The sequence below is a fragment of the Bigelowiella natans genome (genome assembly GCF_000002455.1).
Source record: "Bigelowiella natans nucleomorph chromosome 1, complete sequence".
In the NCBI taxonomy this organism is placed as follows: Eukaryota; Cercozoa; class Chlorarachniophyceae; genus Bigelowiella; species Bigelowiella natans.
Window position 1 is genome coordinate 118,796 of NC_010004.1, and position 21,718 is coordinate 140,513.

The following is a 21,718-nucleotide window of genomic DNA, read 5'->3' on the forward strand; positions in this document are numbered from 1 at the left end:
CTATAAAAACTCATATTAATGTCAAAAAAAGTGCAATCTATACTAAAAAAATGTATTCTGCCCTTAATTAGGTCTTTATTCCGCATTGGGATATTTTCTCAAGAAGAGTTAATAAAATATTCAATCATAACTCACCTTTATTCAAAATTTAAATCCAATCATAAAAGCTTATCCAATAATTATTTACAGAGAGTATAAACTAGCTTTATAGATGTTTAGTAATAAGAATTTCTGCAGCATTTGCTTTAAACCCATTTTTGAATGCTTTGGACATACTGGTACATCTTAGAATATTAGGAATACTAAAGCTAGAAATTCCCTTTTTACATTGCTTATTCTATAAGAAAGTAATAAAAATTATTGAAACAATATGTTTAAATTGTAACAGTCCACACAATTTAAAAAAATCTAGCTCATTATTGTACAAGTATCTTATTTTATACTAGGTTTCTAAAAAATCATTCTTCGAGTAGCTATGTCAAAAAGATAGCTTTTACTTTTTTAATATTAAATTTAATCGAAAATGAATACTGTGACAATTGCTCCATGTTCATCAAAAAGATAAAGTTAATATAATAATAAAGATATTTCAACGATAGTTGTAGATTTTTATACTTTTATCAGAACAAATTAGTTTCGAATCAACGTAATGTTTTATTTAGTTATTTAGAAAGCTGCTTTTTTTTTATCAAATGAAGAATTCACTACTTATAATATTTTCCTAATCTCTCAAAAGGTCAAAAAGAGTTACTATAAAAGCCTTCAAATATCAAGCAGTTTAGAAAATCTATTTTTCCTGAATTTACCAATAATACCAAACATTCTAAGACTAGATTTTATTACTGAAAGTACATTTTCTAAATAATAGACAAAAAAGACCTCCGTAACCCCTTAAATACTTTATATCTAACTCTAATAAAATGGAACCGATCTCTTTATCTTTTAATTGTTCAAAATAAATTTTCTTTAAATTTAATGGATTTACATGTATCTCAATTAAACAAGGTAATTCAAAAAATCATAATTGATACTAGTATCACTAGTAATAATTATTTACAGAATTCTATTCCACGTTTTCGGTATGCTATTTTCTAATAGTGGTATAATGACGAGAATGAGAGGCAAAAAGGGTAGAATCCGTAAAAATATTCTAGGTAAAAGGGTAGATTTCATTTTTAGATCTGTTATTTCACCTAACATTAACTTGCCCATCGGTTTTTGCTCTCTTCCGTATAATTCTAGAATTATTCTTACTATCACTGAAAAACTGATAAATTTAAATAGAAGCATACATAGTTTGAAAAGCAATGTCATGCTAGATTTTTTATGTAACGTTAGCTTCATCCTTAAAAAAAACGATAAAAGAAAAATAAACTTTAAAAAAATTAAAAAAAATTTAACATCAAAATATATTATCAAAGTTACTCTATAATATGTAGAACGGTGATTTTGTTGAGAGGAAAATAAATCATCTAGATTTTTCACTTTTAAATAGACAACCTTCATTACACAAATTTTCAATATTAGGACACCTCTTGCATTTTGGATTTTCAAAATCATTGAATATCAATCCATCAGTTTGCTTTCCATACAATGCAGATTTTGACGGTGACGAAATGAATCTTCATTTATGTCAAAATTATTACGCTAAAGCAGAAATACTGGAATTGATGCTTCCAATCGAAAATTTAAGTTCATCGAATGATTCCAGATTAATAATAAATTCAATTCAAGTATACTCGATACTAATAGGATCTTAATTATTATAACTACCTTAAGGAAAGTAAAACATACCATAAAATAACTAATACCCCTATTTTAAAAGCAGAAAATCTTAAAAAAAAAAAAAGTTTTAATTCAGTACCGTTTAAGTATTTTACAAAAGTACTAGATTATTTTTAGGTTTTCAGCAATAATTTATATATCAATTATTCCTTAGAAAGTATGAATTTTTTGAAATCTAATTACTTTAAAAAAACCACTTTAAATATGGCCTATGGGTCCTACTATTATAATTCAATAGATTACAGTACAGACGGTAAAATCCAGGTTCTATTATATGATTTTAGACTAATGTACCAAGTTCTAGAGTAGGTAAATCAGAACTTTTGAATTTAATTAAGGGTAAAACAGCCATACTAGACCTATTGTGTAAACAAAATCAAAATTTGTTCACATTTAGTAATTCAGCTCTCACACTGAGTATTAAAGATCTATTAAAATTTCATAAAACACTTAATAAAGCTTGTAATCCTATAGCGAAATTTAATCAAACCATCACAAACACTTATTCATTTCAACAAGAAATAATAAATTATCACTACAAAAAAAATTTGGATAAAAATACACTAGAAAATTCAAAAAGAAAATTAATCACAAATATGTTGACCTCTTTAACAAAAACTTTAAAATATTTTGGATCTTTATTAAACATCTTCGAAATGTTCGATAATAATTTTAACATCATGATACAAAGTAAGACAAAAGGGAAAATTAATAATTTTATTAAAATGTTAGAACTTATTGGTCAACAAAAAATATTTTTGAATTCATTATTTAGTCCTTTTAAAAATTCATTATTTAACAAAAATCTTTACAACATTCCATCATTTAACAGTTATAACATTTATAATAGATAATGAGGTCTATTTCGATTCTCTTTTCACTGGACTGTCTATGCTTTCTTTCGTGAGTAACTTATTTACTGGAAGGGAAAGCCTTGTCGTATCAGCGATTAGAACCTCTGATACAGGCTATTTATCTAGAAAATTACAACTTTCGCTGACAGATATCAGTATTTTTAATGATTTTTCTATCAGAAACTCAGAAGGATGTGTTTTAATACTGAGGTTAGACAAATATTTTAAGATACGTTTCCGATTGTATCAGGTATTGTTCAGAAAAGAAAAATTCAATATCCGTACATAGGATTTTGGACGGATACCAAAAAATTAAGCAATTAAAGCTTATCACAAATTCCGTTCACACAAAAAATGTTCCATTTAATCAGATAGAAATTTTACGATCAAATTATTGACAATAATGGAATTATTAATATACTAAATATTTATAGAAATAAAAAAATTCGCAATTGTCAATTACACGACGTTAGCCGTTTACTTTCACAAAGTGTTATACAAGCCCTACAGGAAGGATTTAATATTGAAGTATTCTATTAGCAAAAAGAACTTATACTACAAAAATAAAAATGATTCTAAAAAAAAAGTCAAAAAATCATGCATATTAGAATCAATTATGCCACAAGTTATTAATATTTTTTCGCTTTTAAATGTTCGATTGAAAAAAAATCCCGGGTATCCTATTGGAATAATTGCTGGACAAAGCATATCCGAGCCAGTTACTCAAATGACGTTAAAATCATTTCACTTTACTGGTCATCATCATAGTAATTAGGGAATGCCCAAGAGAATATTTCAAAAGAATTTCAAAAAATCAAGAATATTTTCAGATATAGTTCAAATTATTCTTCTGTTAAAACATTTATTTCTTTTAATACAAAGATTGATAAATTTCAAAAAATATTAGACCTCTATTCATTTTATAAGCCTAGAAATGATTCAAAAATCGAGAAAATTGTTTTATCAATAAAAGAAAGTATTTTAAAAGAAAAAAGAAAAAGTTTTGATATATATTGTAACAAAAATAAACAAAGATTTAAAAAGAAAAATTCTTTCAGATGATTTTTTAAAAAATGCTGTAAACTTTGATCAAAAAAATAAAAACATAATAATTCAATTCAACGAATCTTCTAACAAATACCCGAATTTAAACTATTTATGCATATTTGGAGATATAATGCTAAAAATTAATAAATATAAATCCAATAGTATGAATCTTTATTTTAAAAAAATAACTTTTTCGAGAAACAAGTACTATTCAATCATTCTTGAAGGGGATCCTCAGGAATTTAAACTTAGCAATTTACTTTCGAGTACCTATTTTTATAAACTATCCTTCGACTCAAATCATATATTACTGGTCTCGAGTTTACTTGGAATAGAAGCAGCAAGAGAAAAAATATTCTTGGAATTGAATAAGATTTTTACAACAAAAAGGGTAAAACTCAATTTTTCTTTTATCTCTATCATTGCAGATAATCTTACGCTAAATGGTAAGATTTTAGGTATTTCATTCAATCAACAATTTATTCACAAAAATAGTTTTTTGTACCACGCAGCTATAGAAAAAACTATCGAAACGTTAATAGTTTCATCCTTTCACGGAAGCATGTCTCGTACCTCAGGTACTCTTGAATCTCTATTTCACGGAAAACGAAATATTACAGGGACTGGAATTAGCCGCATTTTATAAAAATATGAACATTCTTTTAGTATTTTAATAATTTATAACTCTTTTCATTTTTCTACTTTTCTATCATTATTATTATGGGATAACTCCATTGATGGTCACATCAAGTCATACATATCTTTAGTATTCTTCAAAATACTTCAATTCTAAACACATTATTATTGATGTTTTTTAGATTTCACAAGCTTGAAATTATAACCTTACTTTTCGAATAAGAAATATAAACCTTTAAAAAAACATTTAGACTAATATAATTGATATAAGACTATTAAATCATGCTTAGTGGTAAAAAATATAAAAGAATTCCTAGAATATTAAATTTTTATAAAGAAGAATTGTAAAAAATCAAAGGGTATCCTAAACTAATTAAATGTTGAGAAGTTAACTAATTTAAAGAAAAGCATATCATACTTAGTATGAAACTATTAAATATCAGAAAAGAAGTATAGGATATTAAACTAGTTAATGACACAAGAAGTAATAAACTTTTCTATTAAAAACTTATTTAAAATCATATTTAAATATAACAGATTTTTAAAATTTTATTTATATAAAAAAAATGAAAATTTTTTCTTTGTTCTTTACCTAAAATCTTGTAGGTTTAATCCAAAATATTATTTTTCGACTCTTCGAAACAAATCCTTAAAAATATTAAATAGAGGTAACTTAGATATATCTACGTTAAAAAACTTGTCACATATTAAAAAATTTTTTAAAAAAAATTGTAGATTTCACTACCATCAGAAATTGCATTGTAGTTTCACAAAAAAGCTTAAAAATAAGTTAACACTTACGAAAAATATAATCTCACATTTGTTTTTTATCAATTCTAATAAGTTAAAGATACTTTACAAAAATTATAAATCTTCTAATATTTCTACAATGACACAAAGTTCTAGGATGAAAGAAGCATTTAATTATACTAATAAATCTTTTAGAAGGTAGTTTTAAATAAAATAGTATAATTTTTAATACCTTACGTTTTCTTATTAACAGTGGTGTGAGAGGATGCATGATTAAGTTAAAAGGCGTTTACAGATCTAAACGAACTAAGACTTTTAAATTCAGACGAGGATTAATAAGCCATTCAGGAATTCAGAACAATGACTGGATAGATTCTGATAGCTTTTATTTGAATAAAAAACGAGGAACACTAGGAATAAATGTTTTATTCTTTCTAATAGATAAAAATAATGAAAAAGGAAAGAAAAAATTATTTCTTAAATAAAAAGCACTTAGTACCGGGGAAAATCAGAAGAAAATCTAGTATTCTTCTATTGAAAAATAAATAGCCTATTACTGGATTCGAACCAGTGACTTCTTGCTTACTAGGCAAGTGCTCTACCCCTAAGCTAAATAGGCATCTTGGCTTATATACAATAATAGATTTATTTATTAATCAATAAATGTATAAATAATAGCTTAATTAATGAATAAAAAAACTTTGCAAATGCAAACTCTCAATAGTGGTCTTGAACTTGATAGAGCTATACTCAATGTTAAATGTTAAGATTTTCAGGAAAAACATAGATTAATTGTCATAAGATTCGGCGATGAAAACGATGTTGAAACACTTTATATGGATGAAGTTAATAATACTGTTAAAGGTGATTAATAAATCAATCGAATCATTAAAAAATATAGCTGTTTTTTATAAAATGGACTTAAAAACAGCAGAAGAAGTTGTATCCATCTACGAATTGATCGATCCATGCTCTTTGATGTTTTTCTTTCGCAACAAGCACATAATGGTTGATTTAGGTACGGGAAACTACAATAAAATAAACTGGCTATTTAATTCAAAACAAGATTGTATTGACATAATTGAAACAATTTATAGGGGAGTGATCAAAGGTAAGACATTAATTTTTTTTAATAATAGTTTGATATTAATTAATAGATTATTCTTCTAAATATAAATACTAATTATATTGTTTATTTAATGATTCTATTTTCATGACATTTCTTATTTAGATTAAAATGTATAGAGTTTAAACTGAAGGATATAAATATTTCATTATCTTTTCTTACTAAAAAAGAAGGTTTATTTACGATTTGGTTTTTAACTCTAATTTCTAAAATTTTTACTGGATATGTTTGTGCATTATCAAAATGCGAGCTTCGTGGATAGTTTTGGATAATTTAAGTTGTTTTACTACGGTTTGTAATCTTCTGGACAGTATTGATCGTAGATCTATTTTGATGATAGACTCTAGACAAAAAGTCATATTGTTCATAAAGTTATATTTATAACAAAACCAAAGAATACCATAACTTTGACTTGGTATTTTTTCGAGCTTCGCCTTTTTATAAATTAACTTTTCTGCGACTTTTCGTAGTTTAGAAAGAAAAAATTGAGTTCTCCACAATTCTCTTTTGTTTTTTAATCCAAATAAATTTATCATCCGAATCTCATTGCACAATCTAAGCTTTTCATATGGATTTTTTGGTCTATTCCAGATTTTGCTATCTATATATTAAAATATTACAATTTGTGTAATTACTTACTTTTACCATATTTTATTGCACTTTATTTCAATTATTATTATTTATTATAATTATTTCTGACTTATTTTTATACCATAAGGAATAGGGAAATATTTACTAGAACTTAACTTCGGCATTAGTTCGTCGTTTATGAGAGAAATTAATAATAATATTATTTTTGAATATTGATCCGTTTCTATCACAGAATGATTGATCTTATTAATTATGTTTATAGAAAAAGATGCATCTAAGGATAATAAAGCACTGTTGTGACACTCATCACTAACTTTATCCACAACTACAATCTTTTTTTATTAATAGAACATTTTTGAACGGCACTGTCATTATATCTTCGGATTTGTTTTTTAGCTTCTCCAACCTATCAATCAAAAACTTAAATAATATAGTTGGTCTTTCAGTATTATTCCTGACTATATATAAATCATTGTTCATTAAATATATTAAAACTACATTGTTGGAATAATAAATATTCTGCCCTGTATTTTGGATCATCTGTAACTAAAAATCTTACTAAATGTTGTTTTGGGTATAGAAACCTAAATCTTGATGATAGGTTCTCATACAAATGGCTTGTGACATCACTGGTATACTGAAGCCTATTATTAAGTAATATAAGTTCTTTACCGTAAATGGATTTTTGATTTTCCGACAAAATTACTAAATTAATATTTAGATGAAGAGATCCAGAATAACTTATATTCTTGTCTGGGATCACTGATATCTGTACCATACCTGTAAAAAATTTATTTACAATTTTTCTTTTGAGAATAGCTTATTGCAGAAATAATCATTTTACATAAAGCTAACTTTTCAATGTGTATTTTATAGTTATGTATTTTAAGTGTTTCATAAAAAACTTTTATATTTTCATCAAATAAAAAGATAAACCCATTTTTTACTTTCATCTCTTGATTGATAGTTAATAAATTTCTAGATGAATAAAATAAATAAGAGATTTTTTTAAATTTTAATTCATTATCTATAAGATATATTTAACTTTTTCTTTCACTTGATTTCAATTTCCACTGACTCCTATCTGCTCTTTTTCTATATCGATTAATATTTGGCTTAACTAAAGAAATTTTGATTTCGCTTGTCATTATTTTGATTAGCACTATCCAAGTAATACTAGTCCTTGGTATATATATTACTGAAATATGCAAAAATTTAAGAAAACTATTCCGTCTAGAAGCAAGTTTAAAATTATACTCGATATGAAAGAAAGCAATATTTATCTAGTTAATCTTTTAAAAAAGTATTCTAAATATATATTAGTAAATTATATCATAATATTTATCTATTATTCGTTGGTTATCGTGTTATTAACCCAATGCTAGAAAAAGTTGTTTTAACTGTTATACATATAATTAAAGATAGAAACTGAACATATTAAATCAAAAATACTTTTTTTACGTTGCCTAAAAGCTATTGTTATAGATCTGGTAGATCTCTTCTCCAGAATTTGTAATTTAAGTACCCTTTATTCATAATCTAATATAATTACATACAATTAAGCATCAAATTATTAACTTTTTAAAATCAAAATAAATATTTTATCTTTATCATAGTTAAAAAAACAAAACTGAAGCCTTGGATAATATAACTCTCTTTCGCTTGTCACCTAAAAGGTATATTGTACAAAAGTGCTTTAAAAAAGTTTTCAAATGAATCCAGTTTGGAAGGTTTAGCTTAATAGCGTTAAAAACATAATACATAGTCTTGAACCTGTGTAACTTTTGGATATATTTTAAGTTGATCATTTGAACTTGTGTCTTGATGAAAATATATTTATTTAAAGATGGTATCATGAATTTCGATGCTTGAGTAATATCATTTAATTTTATGATTCTCGTTTCAATAGGGTGTTTGCAATTTTTAGAAGTTTCAATACTAACAAAATTAATCCAGTGTTTCATTTTAGAATAACTTTCATAAGTTAGCAAATAAGTATACGCTTAGTTTCCTTTTTGAGTCTTAAATTTAATGACTTTGGTATACTGTTTAATCCATAGGATGATTCGATTTTAAAACAATCTATCAATATATAATAAAAACCTAGCATTCCTATCATTGATAAAAATGATCTTTTTGAAAAAATACAAAAACGGCCAATTCTTCCTCCCAAAATAAACTAAAATAATAACACTTACTTTTTGAATACTTATTTTTGAAAAACAACAAACTTCCAATCCTGCTGTATTTTGAGTCAAATAGAATAAGTCTCCCACTTGATCTACAATAATCAGAGGTCCATTTTTACAGGTGTTGCTTGAGGCTAAGTGTTTCTTTCTTTTAGCATGAGAAATCATCGCCTTCTTAAAATCACTATATCCTCCGTATAATTTCAACAACATTAACAATTCACTTGGATGCCAAATATACTTTAATATAGAATCTATAATCATAGGGAAGTTTTTTACATCTTTTAGAGAATGCCCTCTAGATACCACAAGAGTTTCAAAAAGTGTTGATAGAAGTGCAGTTTTAAAAGCACTTACTTTAACTTTGCGATTTGTCTTTATATTCCACTTCTTAGAATAATTTCTATTTCCAAATAATCTTCCACCTCTACACATATTAGCTAATGCTCCTTGGCCCGCTTTTCGTGTACCTGATCCCTTTATCCTTGGAATCCTAGCTAAACCCCTACCGGGACCCCAGCTTTTTGCTGAAACTTGATTCCCAGAGTTATTATATTTAATGTTTTTATGAATACGTGAATTGTATAAATTATTTATATACATGTTTAAGTTTTTTAAATTTATTTCGATATTTTTTATATTCTTTACTATTACTGAATTGTTTCTTTGAGTATTAAGTCCAATCACATTGAATTTAATAAAAGACTTCTGTTGAGACATCTATTATAACTAGTCTTAGTAACAGGTTTATGTTATAGCTTTATACATGCTTTTCATCTATTTGAGATCTGTAAACTATTTTTAGAAATAGATCAATATTTCATGTACCATATTTACGCAATAAATTATTTCGGTAATAAATATGGCCACAGTACGAGCAAAAGTCTTATGACTTGTTATATTGGCATTTTTCTAGCTTTTATCAGATCTTATGTTTGTCAAAATTTAATTATTGAAAAGGTATTAAAATTACTATAGGAAAAAAAATTTATATTTTTGAATAGTTTACTTTCACTACTCAACTGTATAAGTCTAAGGGAATATTATAAAAATAAAAAGATTCTTTATATAGTTAAAAGATTATACTTTCTAACAACAATACAGTTAATCATCTTTAGAGTCAAGTATTATTACATATTTAAAAACGAATTAAAAATTAAACATAATCAATATCATCAATTTTTGATCAATCATAGAAAATTATATGCCTCTTTTTTCAATGTGATACTGATAGTAAAGACTTTCCTTATGTTTATATTTCTTTTTTATCTAAAAATCTATAAGTATTCAACTAACTTAATTAATTCATCATTTAATAATTAACTTTCATTTATACCTTAAACCCATATAATATTTAAAATATATCATATATTTATAGAAGATCCTAGTGTTACGAACTTTATCGATATTCATGATAACACCATTTCTCACTAACAATTCAGCTAATATTGTATTTATTCTTAAGGTCATTGGATTTTTATCTAAACGTTGCGAACTATTATAAAGGCATTTAATTTTAAAAAGATACTTAAGATACCAAAAACAACAATATTCAGTATTAGAAAACCTATGTGTAGTTATTCTTTTTGTTGTTGTTTGATTTTTTCTTAGTAACATTACTATATTTCCAATGTTAAGATTATGCATATACCTTTCTGTTAACGCATTTTCATCAGTGCTCACAAGATAAAGAAAAATTTTATATTTCACGTTTAAAATCTTTAAGAAATGTATAAAATAAAAAAAGTTTTTAAGTAATTTTTTATTTTTAAAAATACTTTTTTCCATAATTGATTTTAAATTAAAATCTTTTATAGCATACGCTAAATGCTGTAATGGTCTTGGATAACTTAATTTATTTGAAAAATACGCAACAAATTTGAAATAAAAGGCTGATTTATTCTTAAATTCAAAAGTATACACACCCAGGCTATTGAAATATCTTTGCAATTTTAAATCACGAGTATGTGCCGTGGATGAGATACAAATGAATAAGTTAGAAAATAGTTTTTTTTTTAATAGAAAATAAAGTAGACGCATCTCAGCGCTATCGTTCCAGGTTAATTTTTCGTTTTTACAGATATTCGTCATGTTTTTACACTTATTCATAGCTGAATAACTCTTTTCTAGTGAATTCTTCAAATTTTTACTATCATAAGTTATTCTTGATGTCTGCAAAAAACTATTATTAAAAGTATGATAGGCAGATACGAACAATCTATCTATATCCTTATATTTTATAAAATGTAGAAATTTAAGTCGTTTCTTTAAATTTAAAGTGGAGAAACTTAGTACATCAAACCGAGTATTATAGTTTATTAACCCACTATAAAAGTCAATATCAACAAAGATCATTATTCGCTTCTGTTTTAATAACGAAAGTGCCCATTTATCAAAACCATTGTTCTTAATAAAGTTCAATACTTTTAATAAATCCACTCTAGAATCATCCAAATATAGTATTGTGCTGCGGTTTTGATTGATTCTAGCATTGAAAGATATAAGCTTTATTATAGAAGAACTAAGAATACAGTTCATTTGATTGATAGAAGAAAAAGATATCACTGTTAAATTAGTAATTTTTGAAAGGCTAGATAAAAATAATTTCTTACCATGCCCCTTTAGACCAGTCAAAAGAAAAAAATTACAATTATAGTATTCTGATGGTTTCTTACATGCTTTATCAATATCGTTCAAAATACGGAAAAAAAATGATAACTTTTTTTTGTAAACTTGAATCGAATATTTTAAATTTGAATTTTTAGTTAAAGATAGCAATTTGTTGAATTTTACAACAATTTTTGTATTATTAGACAAATAATACCATCCTGGTTCAGATAAATTTCTAACTTTTGCGATAAAAGCTAAAGAGCCCTTTTTAAAGTTAAATTGTGTTCTTCGAAATAAATCAATCTTATGAAAAACTATCCACTTTACCAAATATATGATAAAGGAAGTCATGGAAAAGCTACTTTCTAAATTAGTAAACAATATTAATTTTATTAACGATCCAAAATAAATTGAATAATTCTATTTTATAATTTTTACTTTTTTTAAAATATATTCTTCCTTGAAACAAGTATACATACTTCTTTTAGAATAGTTAGATAAAAAAATCATTGGATATTGAATATACTTAGAATAAAGAAATTTTAAATATGTATTTTTATTGATTTTATTCTTTTAAAACTTGCAAACCTTTATATAATAAAACAAAGGGGTTTTTATTAAATCGAATTTTAAATAATTATAAGTCATCATAAAGTTACTTTTTAGGGCTTTCTTAAAGTGTATCATGTATTTAACTATTGTTTTATAGTAATAAAAGTATATACTAATATAGTACTTTTATCGTCTTGAAATCTTTTTTTAATAATACTCTTTTTATACATTAATGTACCTTTTTAAAAAGATACTAATAATTATCTGATTTGAGGAAAGCATTTCATTTAAACTTGTTCCATGGGTTAAATTTATTAGGTTCATGACTATGTTCTGTTGTGAGATAATAGTACTTTCTTTATCGAAATAGAATCAATATCCAAATACCTTTTTTTCTTAAAACCAGAAAAATTGAAATTAAGAATATATACCTCAGATGAATGCACTCTTGATGCATTAGGCTTTAGTATTATAACGTATTTGAACAATATTCTCAGAAGGTAAATAAAAATATTTAAATTCTTTGAAATAAAAAATTTAGATACTAAAGACCCGCCATCTCGTAACACTTTAATAGCTATTTTAAAACTAAAAAAAGCTAGACCGTTCTAATAATAAATTATAAACCTGCATTTCTGAATCAATTATATTCTCAGTTCCTACATTTGGTGAACCATCATTTAAAAGACAATCATAATAAGCTCCTTTACTAATCTTATTAAGCGCTGGATACAACATAGGTGATCTAATAGACATTTTTATAAAAATGACACTCTGTAAAGGCTTAATTTTCACTAAATCAACACCTACGATCAAGTATGACCGTTTAGCTAAAAGTTGTATAATTTGAAGCCAGCCACCTATTTAAACGAAAATAACCCGGAAAACAACATAAATCAATTATTCTATTAGTAAACCGTAACAAATTAAACTTTTTTTCGATTTGAATCAATTTAAAAGCAGAACGAGATCTAAAACTATGAAAATATAAATACTTAAATTTTTTAGATAAGCGAAAAAACTTTTCTTTACTCATTGATAATAATAATTGTTGCAAAAAAAAAAACCCAAGCATGAAGGTACAAACTAGAGGACAAAACAAATCCTTATCAGATAAATACACAACACCTAAAGTTTCCATCCAGTATCGAAAACGATATGATCCTTTATGAAAATAGACACCGTTTCGCCAGAAAATCAATTATAGGGTAATCCAACGACAAGATGAGGTTGCACTTGACACACCAGGCTTTCCAAAAAGATGCACGAAACAAACCCAAATGACCAAGAAGTTTTCTTAGCAAGGAAGAGATCGATCAGATCATTGAAGATGCCCAGAAGTATTCAGGTGAGGATAAGGCCGAAAAGGAATTTGTCGAGATTAAAAATAACGCCGAGGCTCTCATTTACGAAGCTCAGAGGAAGCTACAAGAAGACAGCGAACTTGCAAAATCTGAGAAAGCTTCACAGATACAGTCTACCATCGATGCCCTGCGATCCGGTCTGAACAGTAAAGACAGGTCTGCCATAACCCAACTCATGAGTGAACTACAAACTCTACTTCAATAATAACCATGGCCTTACAGAAGGTCGCTCGCTATTATATTTGACAAGACTTTACTAATTAAAGCCTATAATTAACTTTTTTTTGTTTTAGGATTATTCACTTAATATTTACCTTACTCCCTTTTTCTAACCACCGTATAGAGATGAGTGCATGTACATTCAAAGAGCACCTTCAGACACGGTGGTAAAAAAACCTCAATGTTTCACATGACTCTTACTAGAACATACCTGGACGATCTGTGACCACAGGAGAAGCTATTTCTCTACAAGACGTAGGGGTGCACACCCCTACTCCTACTTTGCGTTTACAGGACTCCTCTGTCTCTCTTATCAACTGAAGTTTGGAGGTGCTTGATATAGAAATAGTCTCCTCCTTTTGGATGTATCTCAAGAAAGCCAAAGACATCTCAAAAAATGCTCCGAATCAAATTCAAGGAATGCAACCCAGGTTGGCTTATTAATCAAGGTAATTGAGATAGTGCATGACATCAATGGGCGACTCTCTACAGATTCATCGAACGTTCAAGAGGACTGTTAAAAGTTGAGATACTCTAGTAGCGACGCAAATTTATGTAAGCGAGGCTGAAATAACATCAAGAGATGCTAACCCAAGAGGATATATGATTAAAAGCCTTAAACGAGATAATGCCTGAAAGTAAGGTAACGAAAAGACTACAACTAAGAATAGTAAGAAGCAGAATTTTTGTATACTTGCATCCTTATTCCGGAGGACCTAGTGAACCGGGGGTAGGCCTGCACGGATCACGCGTTTGCACTCTCTCGCTTCCAGCACCCCGTTCCTCTTTAGCACGGTCGTCTACAGTGGGTCCTTGGCGGAGGTCTTGCCCCAGAATGATCTGAGGCTCGGGCGCGTCAGTTCTGTGCCCTCTAAGGGGTACATAAGGCCTTCTTCCTCCGCTTCGCGCAGAGGCTTGTCTTGGCCGGCCGCGTTCCTCTCGCCTGGCCGTGTCTCTGGCAAGGGTTCTGGCTTGAGAGGCTGTCAGCCATTACCCCACGGATGTAGCCTCGCGCCATCGACGGCTCCATCGAGCGCGTTACCAAGTATCCGATCGAACCGTTCCTCTCGTACTAAGCTCCATTACCATCACACCGGCCCCTCACAACAGTAGGGTAAAACTAACCTGTCTCACGACGGTCTAAACCCAGCTCACGTTCCCTGTCTGTGGGTGAACAATCCAACGCTTTGTGAATCCTGCTTCACAATGATAGGAAGAGCCGACATCGAAGAATCAAAAAGCAACGTCGCTATGAACGCTTGGCTGCCACAAACCAATTATCCCTGTGGTAACTTTTCTGACACCTCTAGCTTCACACCCAGAAGGCTAAAGGATCGGTAGGCCATGCTTTCGCAGCTCAAGCTCCTACTGAGAGCCCGAATCAAGTCAGCTTCTACCCTTAACTACACCACACGAGAGTTCTGTCCTCGTTGAGCTGACCATAGGACACCCGCGTTGTCTTTTGACGGGTGTACCGCCCCAGCCGAACTCCCCACCTGGGGGTGTCTCTCGTGCGTAAGAAGCCAAGCAAGCGAGGAATCGCGCGGATCCTACACTTACTCGAGTATGCCTGCCGCGCACAAACCACGCCACGGGAGTGGGTCCATGCACGCTTACCATAACAAGATCAGCAGGACGATCTTGGGAGTGGTGGTATTTCAGTGACGCTCGGAAGCTCCCACCTATGCTACACCTCCTAAGTCGCCCAACAACCCCAGGATAGAGTCAAGCTCAACAGGGTCTTCTTTCCCCGCTGTTTCTCCCAAGCCCGTTCCCTTGGCTGTGGTTTCGCTAGAGGGTAGGTAGGGACAGTAGGAATCTCGTTGCTCCATTCATGCACGTCACTAATTAGATGACGAGGCATTTAGCTACCTTAAGAGAGTCATAGTTACTCCCGCCGTTTACCCGTGCTTCGTCGAATCTCTCCGTCTTGACAGTCTGAGCACTGGGCAGGATTCACATTGCGTCAACATCCGCGGGGACCATCGCAATGCTGTGTTTTTAGTAGACAGTCGGATTCCCTTGGTCCGCGCCAGTTTCAATTGAGTCAACCTCCCCCAGGTATCAGTATCGTTCCTCGGTGACCCCTGACACGACACCCGCCACACAAAGACCGTCCATTAGTATACAGACACACATCCTTGGATCGGGGAGTTGCACCCGCTGTGGGATGTGTATAGATCTCGTATTTTGTGTAGGCCGTCGGGTCTCCGCCACGCGAAACTTCACTGCGCACTTCCGCAGCGATACCCAGGGGGGTAACGATCGAAGCCAATCCTTATCCCGAAGTTACAGATCTAATTTGCCGAATTCCCTTACCTACCTTTCTCTATCGACTAGAGGCTGCTCACCTTGGAGACCTGATGCGGTTATGGGTACGACCTTGGGAGGTGCATCCTTGTCGCTCCCTCGCATTTTCATGGGCCCGCCCTGATGCACCGGACCCCGTGTTTCGAACAGGGCTGTGCCGCTTGTGGAGCCCCTTCTCCAGTTGACCCTGCTCCAAGCCCCCACAAGCATCAAGAGGAGTAGAGACCTCCTCCCGGGATCAAGGCGAGCGTCTGCGAGCTCGCTTGCGTTGCCGCCTTCGGATCCCTCCAAGGTAAGGGAATATTAACCCTTTTCCCTTTCGATGAGGATGCTACGGCGCTACCCTAATCCTTAGGATCGACTCACCCGCGGCCAAACGCTGTTCCCGCGGAACCCTTCTCCACTTCAGTCTTCAAAGTTCTCATTTGAATATTCGCTACTCCCACCAAGATCTGCACTAGGCGCCGCTCCACCGAGGCTTACGCCATGGCTTCGAAGCAACACCCACGCCCTCCTACCCGTGAGAGCAACGTTCGCGCTCACGGTCGAGTCTAAGTCACACGCTTGAGCGTCATCCATTTTCGGGGCCTACTGGTTCGGCAGGTGAGTTGTAACACACTCCTTAGCGGATTTCGACTTCTATGACCACCGCCCCGCTGTCAGTATCAGCTGACACCCTTCCTGGGATCTAGGTGAGCGTGTAGTTGGACACTTTAACTCGACACTCGGTTCATCCCGCATCGCCAGCTCTGCTTACCAAAACTGGCCCACTTGAGACTCTCGGTCGCGCTTACCCCTTCATCCAAGCAAGGAGGCGCCGTGCCAATTCAGAGTTTGAGAACGAGTCGAACATCTATCCACGCCCGTCACTCGTAATCAGTCGCTTTACTTGACACACCCGATCGAGTCTCAGCTATCCTGTGAGAAACTTCGGAGGGAACCAGCTACTAGGTGGTTCGATTGGTCTTTCGCCACTAGGCCCAGGTCAGAGAAGCGATTTGCACGTCAGCACTCCTTCGGGCCTCCACCAAGCGTTAGCCAGGCTTCGCCCTGCCCAGGCCTAGATCACCACCTTTCGGGTCCTGGGAGGCCTGCTCCACCGGATCGCTCAGACGCGAAGCTCTCAAACGCATGACTGCGCACTTCCGCAGCGAGCCCGGTATGGCTATACCGGGATGCATCAGCGGTAATAAGGCTCCGCGTATAGGGCGACCGGTCAAGGTTGGACACATGGACCGTGCCTCAGTTCGGCATGGTCCATGTGTCCAACCCCTGGTCAGGTTTCTTACGCCCGTGTGGCTCGCCGCACACTGACTCGCAGACCTGCCAGACTCCTTGGTCCGTGTTTCAAGACGGGTCATCGGAGGATGTTGGATCGATCCTCGTGATCAGGTCATGCAGGACATGCCTGACTCTGTCTCTATCTACACAGCCCCTCATCGTGTCACGAGATTCGTTTCAGATCCGTGTCGGACCTGTCTCGTGCGATGCGCGGCTGGGATCGATCAAAGGAACTGGCTTATAACCATCCCCACATCGCACCCCCAGATGCTTCCACCCTAATGATTTCAGGTTCTCATTTCACTCCCCTTCCGGGGTGCTCTTTCATCTTTCCCTCGCGGTACTTGTTCGCTATCGGTCTCCCGGTTGTATTTAGCCTTGGATGGGGTCTACCACCCGCTTCAGGCTGCACTCTCAAGCAACCCGACTCTCAGGAATTGGTGGATCATCCGGGCCCTGGTAAAGGGTATTGGACCCAACCCGCGCGTGACTTACGAGACTCTCACTCTCTCTGGTGGGACATTCCAGTTCCTCTTCAGACACGTGCGGGTATAGGGTTTCCCTTTAGCTAGGAATACACCCATCGGATTCACCACTCCGTTTTCCTTTTACCCTACAATGCACTAGAACCTGGCCTCCCTTGGCTCAGGTTCAATGCGCTTCGTGGTTGGGCTACTCCCGGTTCGCTCGCCGTTACTAAGGGAATCCTGGTTAGTTTCTTTTCCTCCGCTTAATGATATGCTTAAGTTCAGCGGGTTCTCCTGCTCGTGGGTAGGACCTCATGCGCTCGTGGGTCGTTCAGCGACCCACAGGAAACTAGCCTCTCCCCACCGCTAGGGTAGGGTCCGGTATTTGATCCGTCCTCAAGGAGATTTGGACTCACTTTCGGATATCGGACACGGCGCTGCAGCACACTCGTGCCACAGCGATGGCAGCTCTTGTCACTACTCCAGGGCATGCTCAGCCTGCTACGGCTCCACTGCTGAGCGCCAGATGCGTTCGAAGATTCAATGATTCACGAGTCCGCGGAATCCTGGTCTATGCGCGTATCATCGCATGTCGCTTTCTGCTACGTTCTTCATCGATACGGGAGCCTAGACATCCATCACTAGGGTTTCTTCGTTCACACTTGGTAGGTTCACCTGCCATGCGCCTGACTGTTTCTCTTTCGTCACGTGTTTCAACCTTGACTTACGCTCGCGCGCTGGGCTCGATTTAGAAGCGATGATCCTTCTGCAGGTTCACCTACGGAAACCTTGTTACGACTTCTCCTTCCTTTAGATACTGACGGATCGAGGGAGGTCTACAACGCGAGGGTGTTACCCTGGTCGATCTCTCGCTCTCTCCAGCCGATCCATTGGCAGGAGCGACGGGCGGTGTGTACAAAGGGCAGGGACGTATTCAGCACGAGCTGATGACTCGTGCTTACTAGGCATTCCTCGTTCAAGATCAACAATTGCAATGATCTATCCCTGGCAGGGTGCGGTTTACGAGGCGCGCCAAACCTCTCGGTTCAGCCCTCATCTCATTGCTCGCACCATTGTAGCGCGCGTGCAGCCCAGAACATCTAAGGGCATCACAGACCTGCTATCGCCTCATGCCTCCCTTGGTTTCCCACCAAGCGTCCTCCTAGGATGCTCATTTCGTAATGCTCGGTCCTGGCCCATACCCGGATTGCCTTCACCAAGCTACTCCCTTCGTGGATCTTGGTTGTACCCAAGTCTACACCGGATATTCAACGTACTGAGCTCGCTAGGAGTTGAGGTCTCGCTCGTTACCGGAATTAACCTGACAAGTCAACTCACGAACTAGAAACGGCCATGCACCACCTCCCATAGAATCAAGAAAGAGCTATCAATCTGTCAATCCTCCCTATGTACGGACCTGGTAAGTTTTCCTGCGTTGAGTCAAATTAAGCCGCAAGCTCCACGCCTTGTGGTGCCCTTCCGCCAATTCCTTTAAGTTTCAGCCTTGCGACCGTACTCCCCCCGGAACCCGAAAGCTTGTGATTTCTCATAAGGTGCTGATGGAGCTATCGAGAAGAACGTCCACCAACCCCTAGTCGGTATCGTTTACGGCTAGGACTACACACGGTGCCTAATCGTGTTCGCTCCCCTAGCTTTCGTCCACTGATCAATGAAAACATACTGGACGGATGCTTTCGCTGTTGTTCGTCCTCCATTGGTCACCGAATTTCACCTCTAGCAATGGAATACGACCGCCCCCGACTGCTCCTATTAATCCTTCCTCCGATCCCGAGCGCTAGCGCAATCCGGGTCGGAGTCCTTGCGTTGTTATTCCATGCTATTGTGCCTAGAGTACTCCGTACTTGCTATGAACACCACAATTTCGTCAAGGTAACATGGGGCGATATCTCCGCAGGGCTACACAAGCTACCCCTTGGGGATGGTCACCCCAGTAACTCCTAGCGTCAGACGCGTTACGAGCCTTTAATTCGACTACGGACGTTTTAACCGCAACAACACTAATATATGCTATTGGAGCTGGTATTACCGCGGCTGCTGGCACCAGTCTTGCCCTCCAATCGGTCATCACCCAACGGTTTAGATTGGATGCATTCCCTATACAAGATCACGGATCTATACTAGGGTATGTTTCGTCACTACCTCCCTGCGTCAGGATTGGGTAAGTTGCGCGCCTGCTGCCTTCCTTAGAAGTGGTAGCCGTCTCTCAGGCTCCCTCTCCGGAATCGAACGCCAATTCCCCGTTACCCGTCATTTCTTTGGTAGGCCACTACCCTACCAACGTGCAAGATGATGGGGCAGAAATTTGATTGGAGCATCGTTAGCGTTGTTCAGCTATACTAGTAGCTAAACGGCCATACGATTCGACAGTTATTATGATTCAACACGATCTCTACACTCAGGCTATAACTTAAGGCTGAGTGTCGAGGCTAGCGTTTATAACTAATAAATACGCCCCTCCTAATCTCCTTGACGGATGAGTTGGGGAAATTCGCACGTATTAGCCACAGAGTTACTACGGGTATCCGAGTAGTCCATACCACCAAATARATTATAACTGGTATAATGAGCCATTCGCAGTTCACCAGTGGTTTACACTTAGACATGCATGGCTTAATCTTGAAGACGAGCATATAACTACTGGCAGGATCCACCAGCTATCAAGTCGCATCTCCGCAAAGCGGAAACTATTCGAGAGGCGCCGTACCGGCGCCTCTCTGGTACATCATCCGATGATGCAACCCGTAGAAAAAGATAATTCTACAGGATCAATATTCAAGCATGATCCATGCTCCCTCTCGAACCAAAGCCCGCATCGCGAAAACTCTCTTAGACCTCTTTGTAAACGCTGCCTCTGAGACTCGAAACGTGACCTAGTTAGAGAGTAGGAAACCATTGTTTTGATTTGTTTAGTTGGGGTTTCTCCTGGGAACGCATACCACTGGACGACAAGCTCGCCAAACCGAAACTCTTCTCAGCGGGAAATAGCTCACGTATATAACAAAAAGCTTGAGTGTGGGCTAACCGTTCTTAGATGGTGACAACCCTCAAGTTGTTGATGTGGGGCTTCCACAACGTAAGAAGAGAATCTGGGGAGACAAAACTCCAGTGTGTGCTTCCCTGTGCGGATACACAGCTTTGGACGTATTCGATCAGCCGAAGACCTTTCTAATTGAAGGTCTACTAAACGTATACCTGCCAAAACCATATCGCGCGTGTTAGTTATAATTGAGTCAAAATACTCTCGCTGTAGTATTTATAGGTCGTTGAACGTGTATTATCCTACAGGACTTCGTTCAGTATCTTACAGGGATGCCGCTAGGCGCATCCACGAACCGGTTGCGGTGTTTCGGTTCTTATCCGTGAATGTTTCCGGATGTCTAATTAAGCAACAAGAGTATCAATTGAGCGTGGAACGCTACACAGGCCCTAATCTAAGGGCTAGTATAAGGTCTGGAAGCGTCCGAATTCCAAGGTATGGGCAGGAACACCGCATCATGGGCGAGTTTCTACCAAAAACCAGAATACCGCGCTGCATACGCCGCGTACAACCAGAAGGAACTAACTCCATGCCAAATGCTCACACAAAGAGACTAACGAACATGTTAGTGTTATGCGTGCAAACCCAAACTGACGAGTTAGAAACTATCTGCATTAAAGGTAGACAAAATATAAAAGGATGCAGATTCTACAAGGTTTAAAATTTTAATTATGTCAAGTTTAAATATTTAAAAACTAGTAACAGAGCGGCGCAAACAAACCACCACACGCAGGGTCTAGGGTCTAGGGTCTAGGGTCTAGGGTCTAGGGTCTAGGGTCTAGGGTCTAGGGTCTAGGGTCTAGGGTCTAGGGTCTAGGGTCTAGGGTCTAGGGTCTAGGGTCTAGGGTCTAGGGTCTAGGGTCTAGGGTCTAGGGTCTA

General features: G+C 35.2%; 12 protein-coding genes, 4 non-coding genes and 1 pseudogene across 16 annotated transcripts, besides 2 other annotated features; 6 read left to right on the plus strand and 11 right to left on the minus strand.

The window, feature by feature from the left end:
• Window positions 1-18: 18 nt before the first annotated feature.
• Window positions 19-4,332, plus strand: rpc1 (DNA-directed RNA polymerase III largest subunit; the record flags this gene model as incomplete). The annotated part of the gene is given in 18 exon segments (XM_001712791.1): window positions 19-192; window positions 212-278; window positions 298-427; window positions 447-566; window positions 585-651; window positions 671-848; window positions 869-1,079; window positions 1,099-1,420; window positions 1,440-1,733; window positions 1,753-1,884; window positions 1,903-2,049; window positions 2,070-2,616; window positions 2,636-2,849; window positions 2,869-2,995; window positions 3,015-3,167; window positions 3,187-3,406; window positions 3,427-3,654; window positions 3,674-4,332. 18 exon segments carry the CDS (start codon window positions 19-21, stop codon window positions 4,330-4,332), a joined length of 3,990 nt encoding a protein of 1,329 aa, XP_001712843.1.
• Window positions 4,333-4,794: 462 nt separating this feature from the next.
• Window positions 4,795-5,621, plus strand: rps3 (ribosomal protein S3; the record flags this gene model as incomplete). Its single annotated transcript, XM_001712792.1, is given in 3 exon segments — window positions 4,795-5,270; window positions 5,290-5,494; window positions 5,514-5,621. The coding sequence occupies 3 exon segments, from the start codon at window positions 4,795-4,797 to the stop codon at window positions 5,619-5,621; spliced, it is 789 nt and encodes a 262-aa protein (XP_001712844.1).
• BNATCHR1t77 lies at window positions 5,620-5,691 on the minus strand. Its single transcript has one exon. It is a non-coding gene; the product is annotated as a tRNA-Thr (tRNA).
• Window positions 5,692-5,779: 88 nt separating this feature from the next.
• Window positions 5,780-6,255, plus strand: dib1 (mRNA splicing factor DIB1; the record flags this gene model as incomplete). Its single annotated transcript, XM_001712793.1, is given in 4 exon segments — window positions 5,780-5,827; window positions 5,849-5,917; window positions 5,937-6,210; window positions 6,230-6,255. 4 exon segments carry the CDS (start codon window positions 5,780-5,782, stop codon window positions 6,253-6,255), a joined length of 417 nt encoding a protein of 138 aa, XP_001712845.1.
• Window positions 6,256-6,264: 9 nt separating this feature from the next.
• On the minus strand, window positions 6,265-6,846 carry rps9 (ribosomal protein S9; the record flags this gene model as incomplete). The annotated part of the gene is given in 3 exon segments (XM_001712794.1): window positions 6,265-6,397; window positions 6,418-6,799; window positions 6,819-6,846. 3 exon segments carry the CDS (start codon window positions 6,844-6,846, stop codon window positions 6,265-6,267), a joined length of 543 nt encoding a protein of 180 aa, XP_001712846.1.
• Window positions 6,847-6,887: 41 nt separating this feature from the next.
• BNATCHR1116 (hypothetical protein) lies at window positions 6,888-7,937 on the minus strand. Its single annotated transcript, XM_001712795.1, is given in 5 exon segments — window positions 6,888-7,121; window positions 7,141-7,329; window positions 7,349-7,569; window positions 7,589-7,816; window positions 7,835-7,937. 5 exon segments carry the CDS (start codon window positions 7,935-7,937, stop codon window positions 6,888-6,890), a joined length of 975 nt encoding a protein of 324 aa, XP_001712847.1.
• A 57-nt stretch (window positions 7,938-7,994) lies between these two features.
• Window positions 7,995-8,327, plus strand: rbp11 (RNA polymerase subunit 11; the record flags this gene model as incomplete). The annotated part of the gene is given in 3 exon segments (XM_001712796.1): window positions 7,995-8,092; window positions 8,113-8,191; window positions 8,211-8,327. 3 exon segments carry the CDS (start codon window positions 7,995-7,997, stop codon window positions 8,325-8,327), a joined length of 294 nt encoding a protein of 97 aa, XP_001712848.1.
• A 78-nt stretch (window positions 8,328-8,405) lies between these two features.
• BNATCHR1117 (hypothetical protein) lies at window positions 8,406-8,753 on the minus strand. The annotated part of the gene is made up of 1 exon (XM_001712797.1): window positions 8,406-8,753. The coding sequence occupies one exon, from the start codon at window positions 8,751-8,753 to the stop codon at window positions 8,406-8,408; it is 348 nt and encodes a 115-aa protein (XP_001712849.1).
• Window positions 8,754-8,861: 108 nt separating this feature from the next.
• rpl4A (ribosomal protein L4A) lies at window positions 8,862-9,698 on the minus strand (the record flags this gene model as incomplete). The annotated part of the gene is made up of 1 exon (XM_001712798.1): window positions 8,862-9,698. One exon carries the CDS (start codon window positions 9,696-9,698, stop codon window positions 8,862-8,864), a length of 837 nt encoding a protein of 278 aa, XP_001712850.1.
• Window positions 9,699-9,800: 102 nt separating this feature from the next.
• Window positions 9,801-10,301, plus strand: BNATCHR1118 (hypothetical protein). Its single annotated transcript, XM_001712799.1, is given in 2 exon segments — window positions 9,801-9,938; window positions 9,957-10,301. 2 exon segments carry the CDS (start codon window positions 9,801-9,803, stop codon window positions 10,299-10,301), a joined length of 483 nt encoding a protein of 160 aa, XP_001712851.1.
• A 3-nt stretch (window positions 10,302-10,304) lies between these two features.
• BNATCHR1119 (hypothetical protein) lies at window positions 10,305-11,939 on the minus strand. Its single annotated transcript, XM_001712800.1, has 1 exon — window positions 10,305-11,939. The coding sequence occupies one exon, from the start codon at window positions 11,937-11,939 to the stop codon at window positions 10,305-10,307; it is 1,635 nt and encodes a 544-aa protein (XP_001712852.1).
• Window positions 11,940-12,008: 69 nt separating this feature from the next.
• BNATCHR1120 (hypothetical protein) lies at window positions 12,009-12,275 on the minus strand. Its single annotated transcript, XM_001712802.1, is given in 2 exon segments — window positions 12,009-12,158; window positions 12,177-12,275. 2 exon segments carry the CDS (start codon window positions 12,273-12,275, stop codon window positions 12,009-12,011), a joined length of 249 nt encoding a protein of 82 aa, XP_001712854.1.
• An 87-nt stretch (window positions 12,276-12,362) lies between these two features.
• On the minus strand, window positions 12,363-13,281 carry sbp1 (the record flags this gene model as incomplete). The annotated part of the gene is given in 4 exon segments (XM_001712801.1): window positions 12,363-12,473; window positions 12,494-12,748; window positions 12,768-13,000; window positions 13,020-13,281. 4 exon segments carry the CDS (start codon window positions 13,279-13,281, stop codon window positions 12,363-12,365), a joined length of 861 nt encoding a protein of 286 aa, XP_001712853.1.
• Window positions 13,197-21,718: part of a repeat region (right arm terminal repeat) that runs on past the window's edge.
• On the plus strand, window positions 13,425-13,706 carry dnaK (annotated as a pseudogene).
• On the minus strand, window positions 14,427-18,094 carry BNATCHR1r78. The gene has a single exon. It is a non-coding gene; the product is annotated as a large subunit ribosomal RNA (ribosomal RNA).
• Window positions 18,253-18,432, minus strand: BNATCHR1r79. Its single transcript has one exon. It is a non-coding gene; the product is annotated as a 5.8S ribosomal RNA (ribosomal RNA).
• On the minus strand, window positions 18,540-20,451 carry BNATCHR1r80. Its single transcript has one exon. It is a non-coding gene; the product is annotated as a small subunit ribosomal RNA (ribosomal RNA).
• Window positions 21,575-21,718: part of a sequence feature (telomere) that runs on past the window's edge.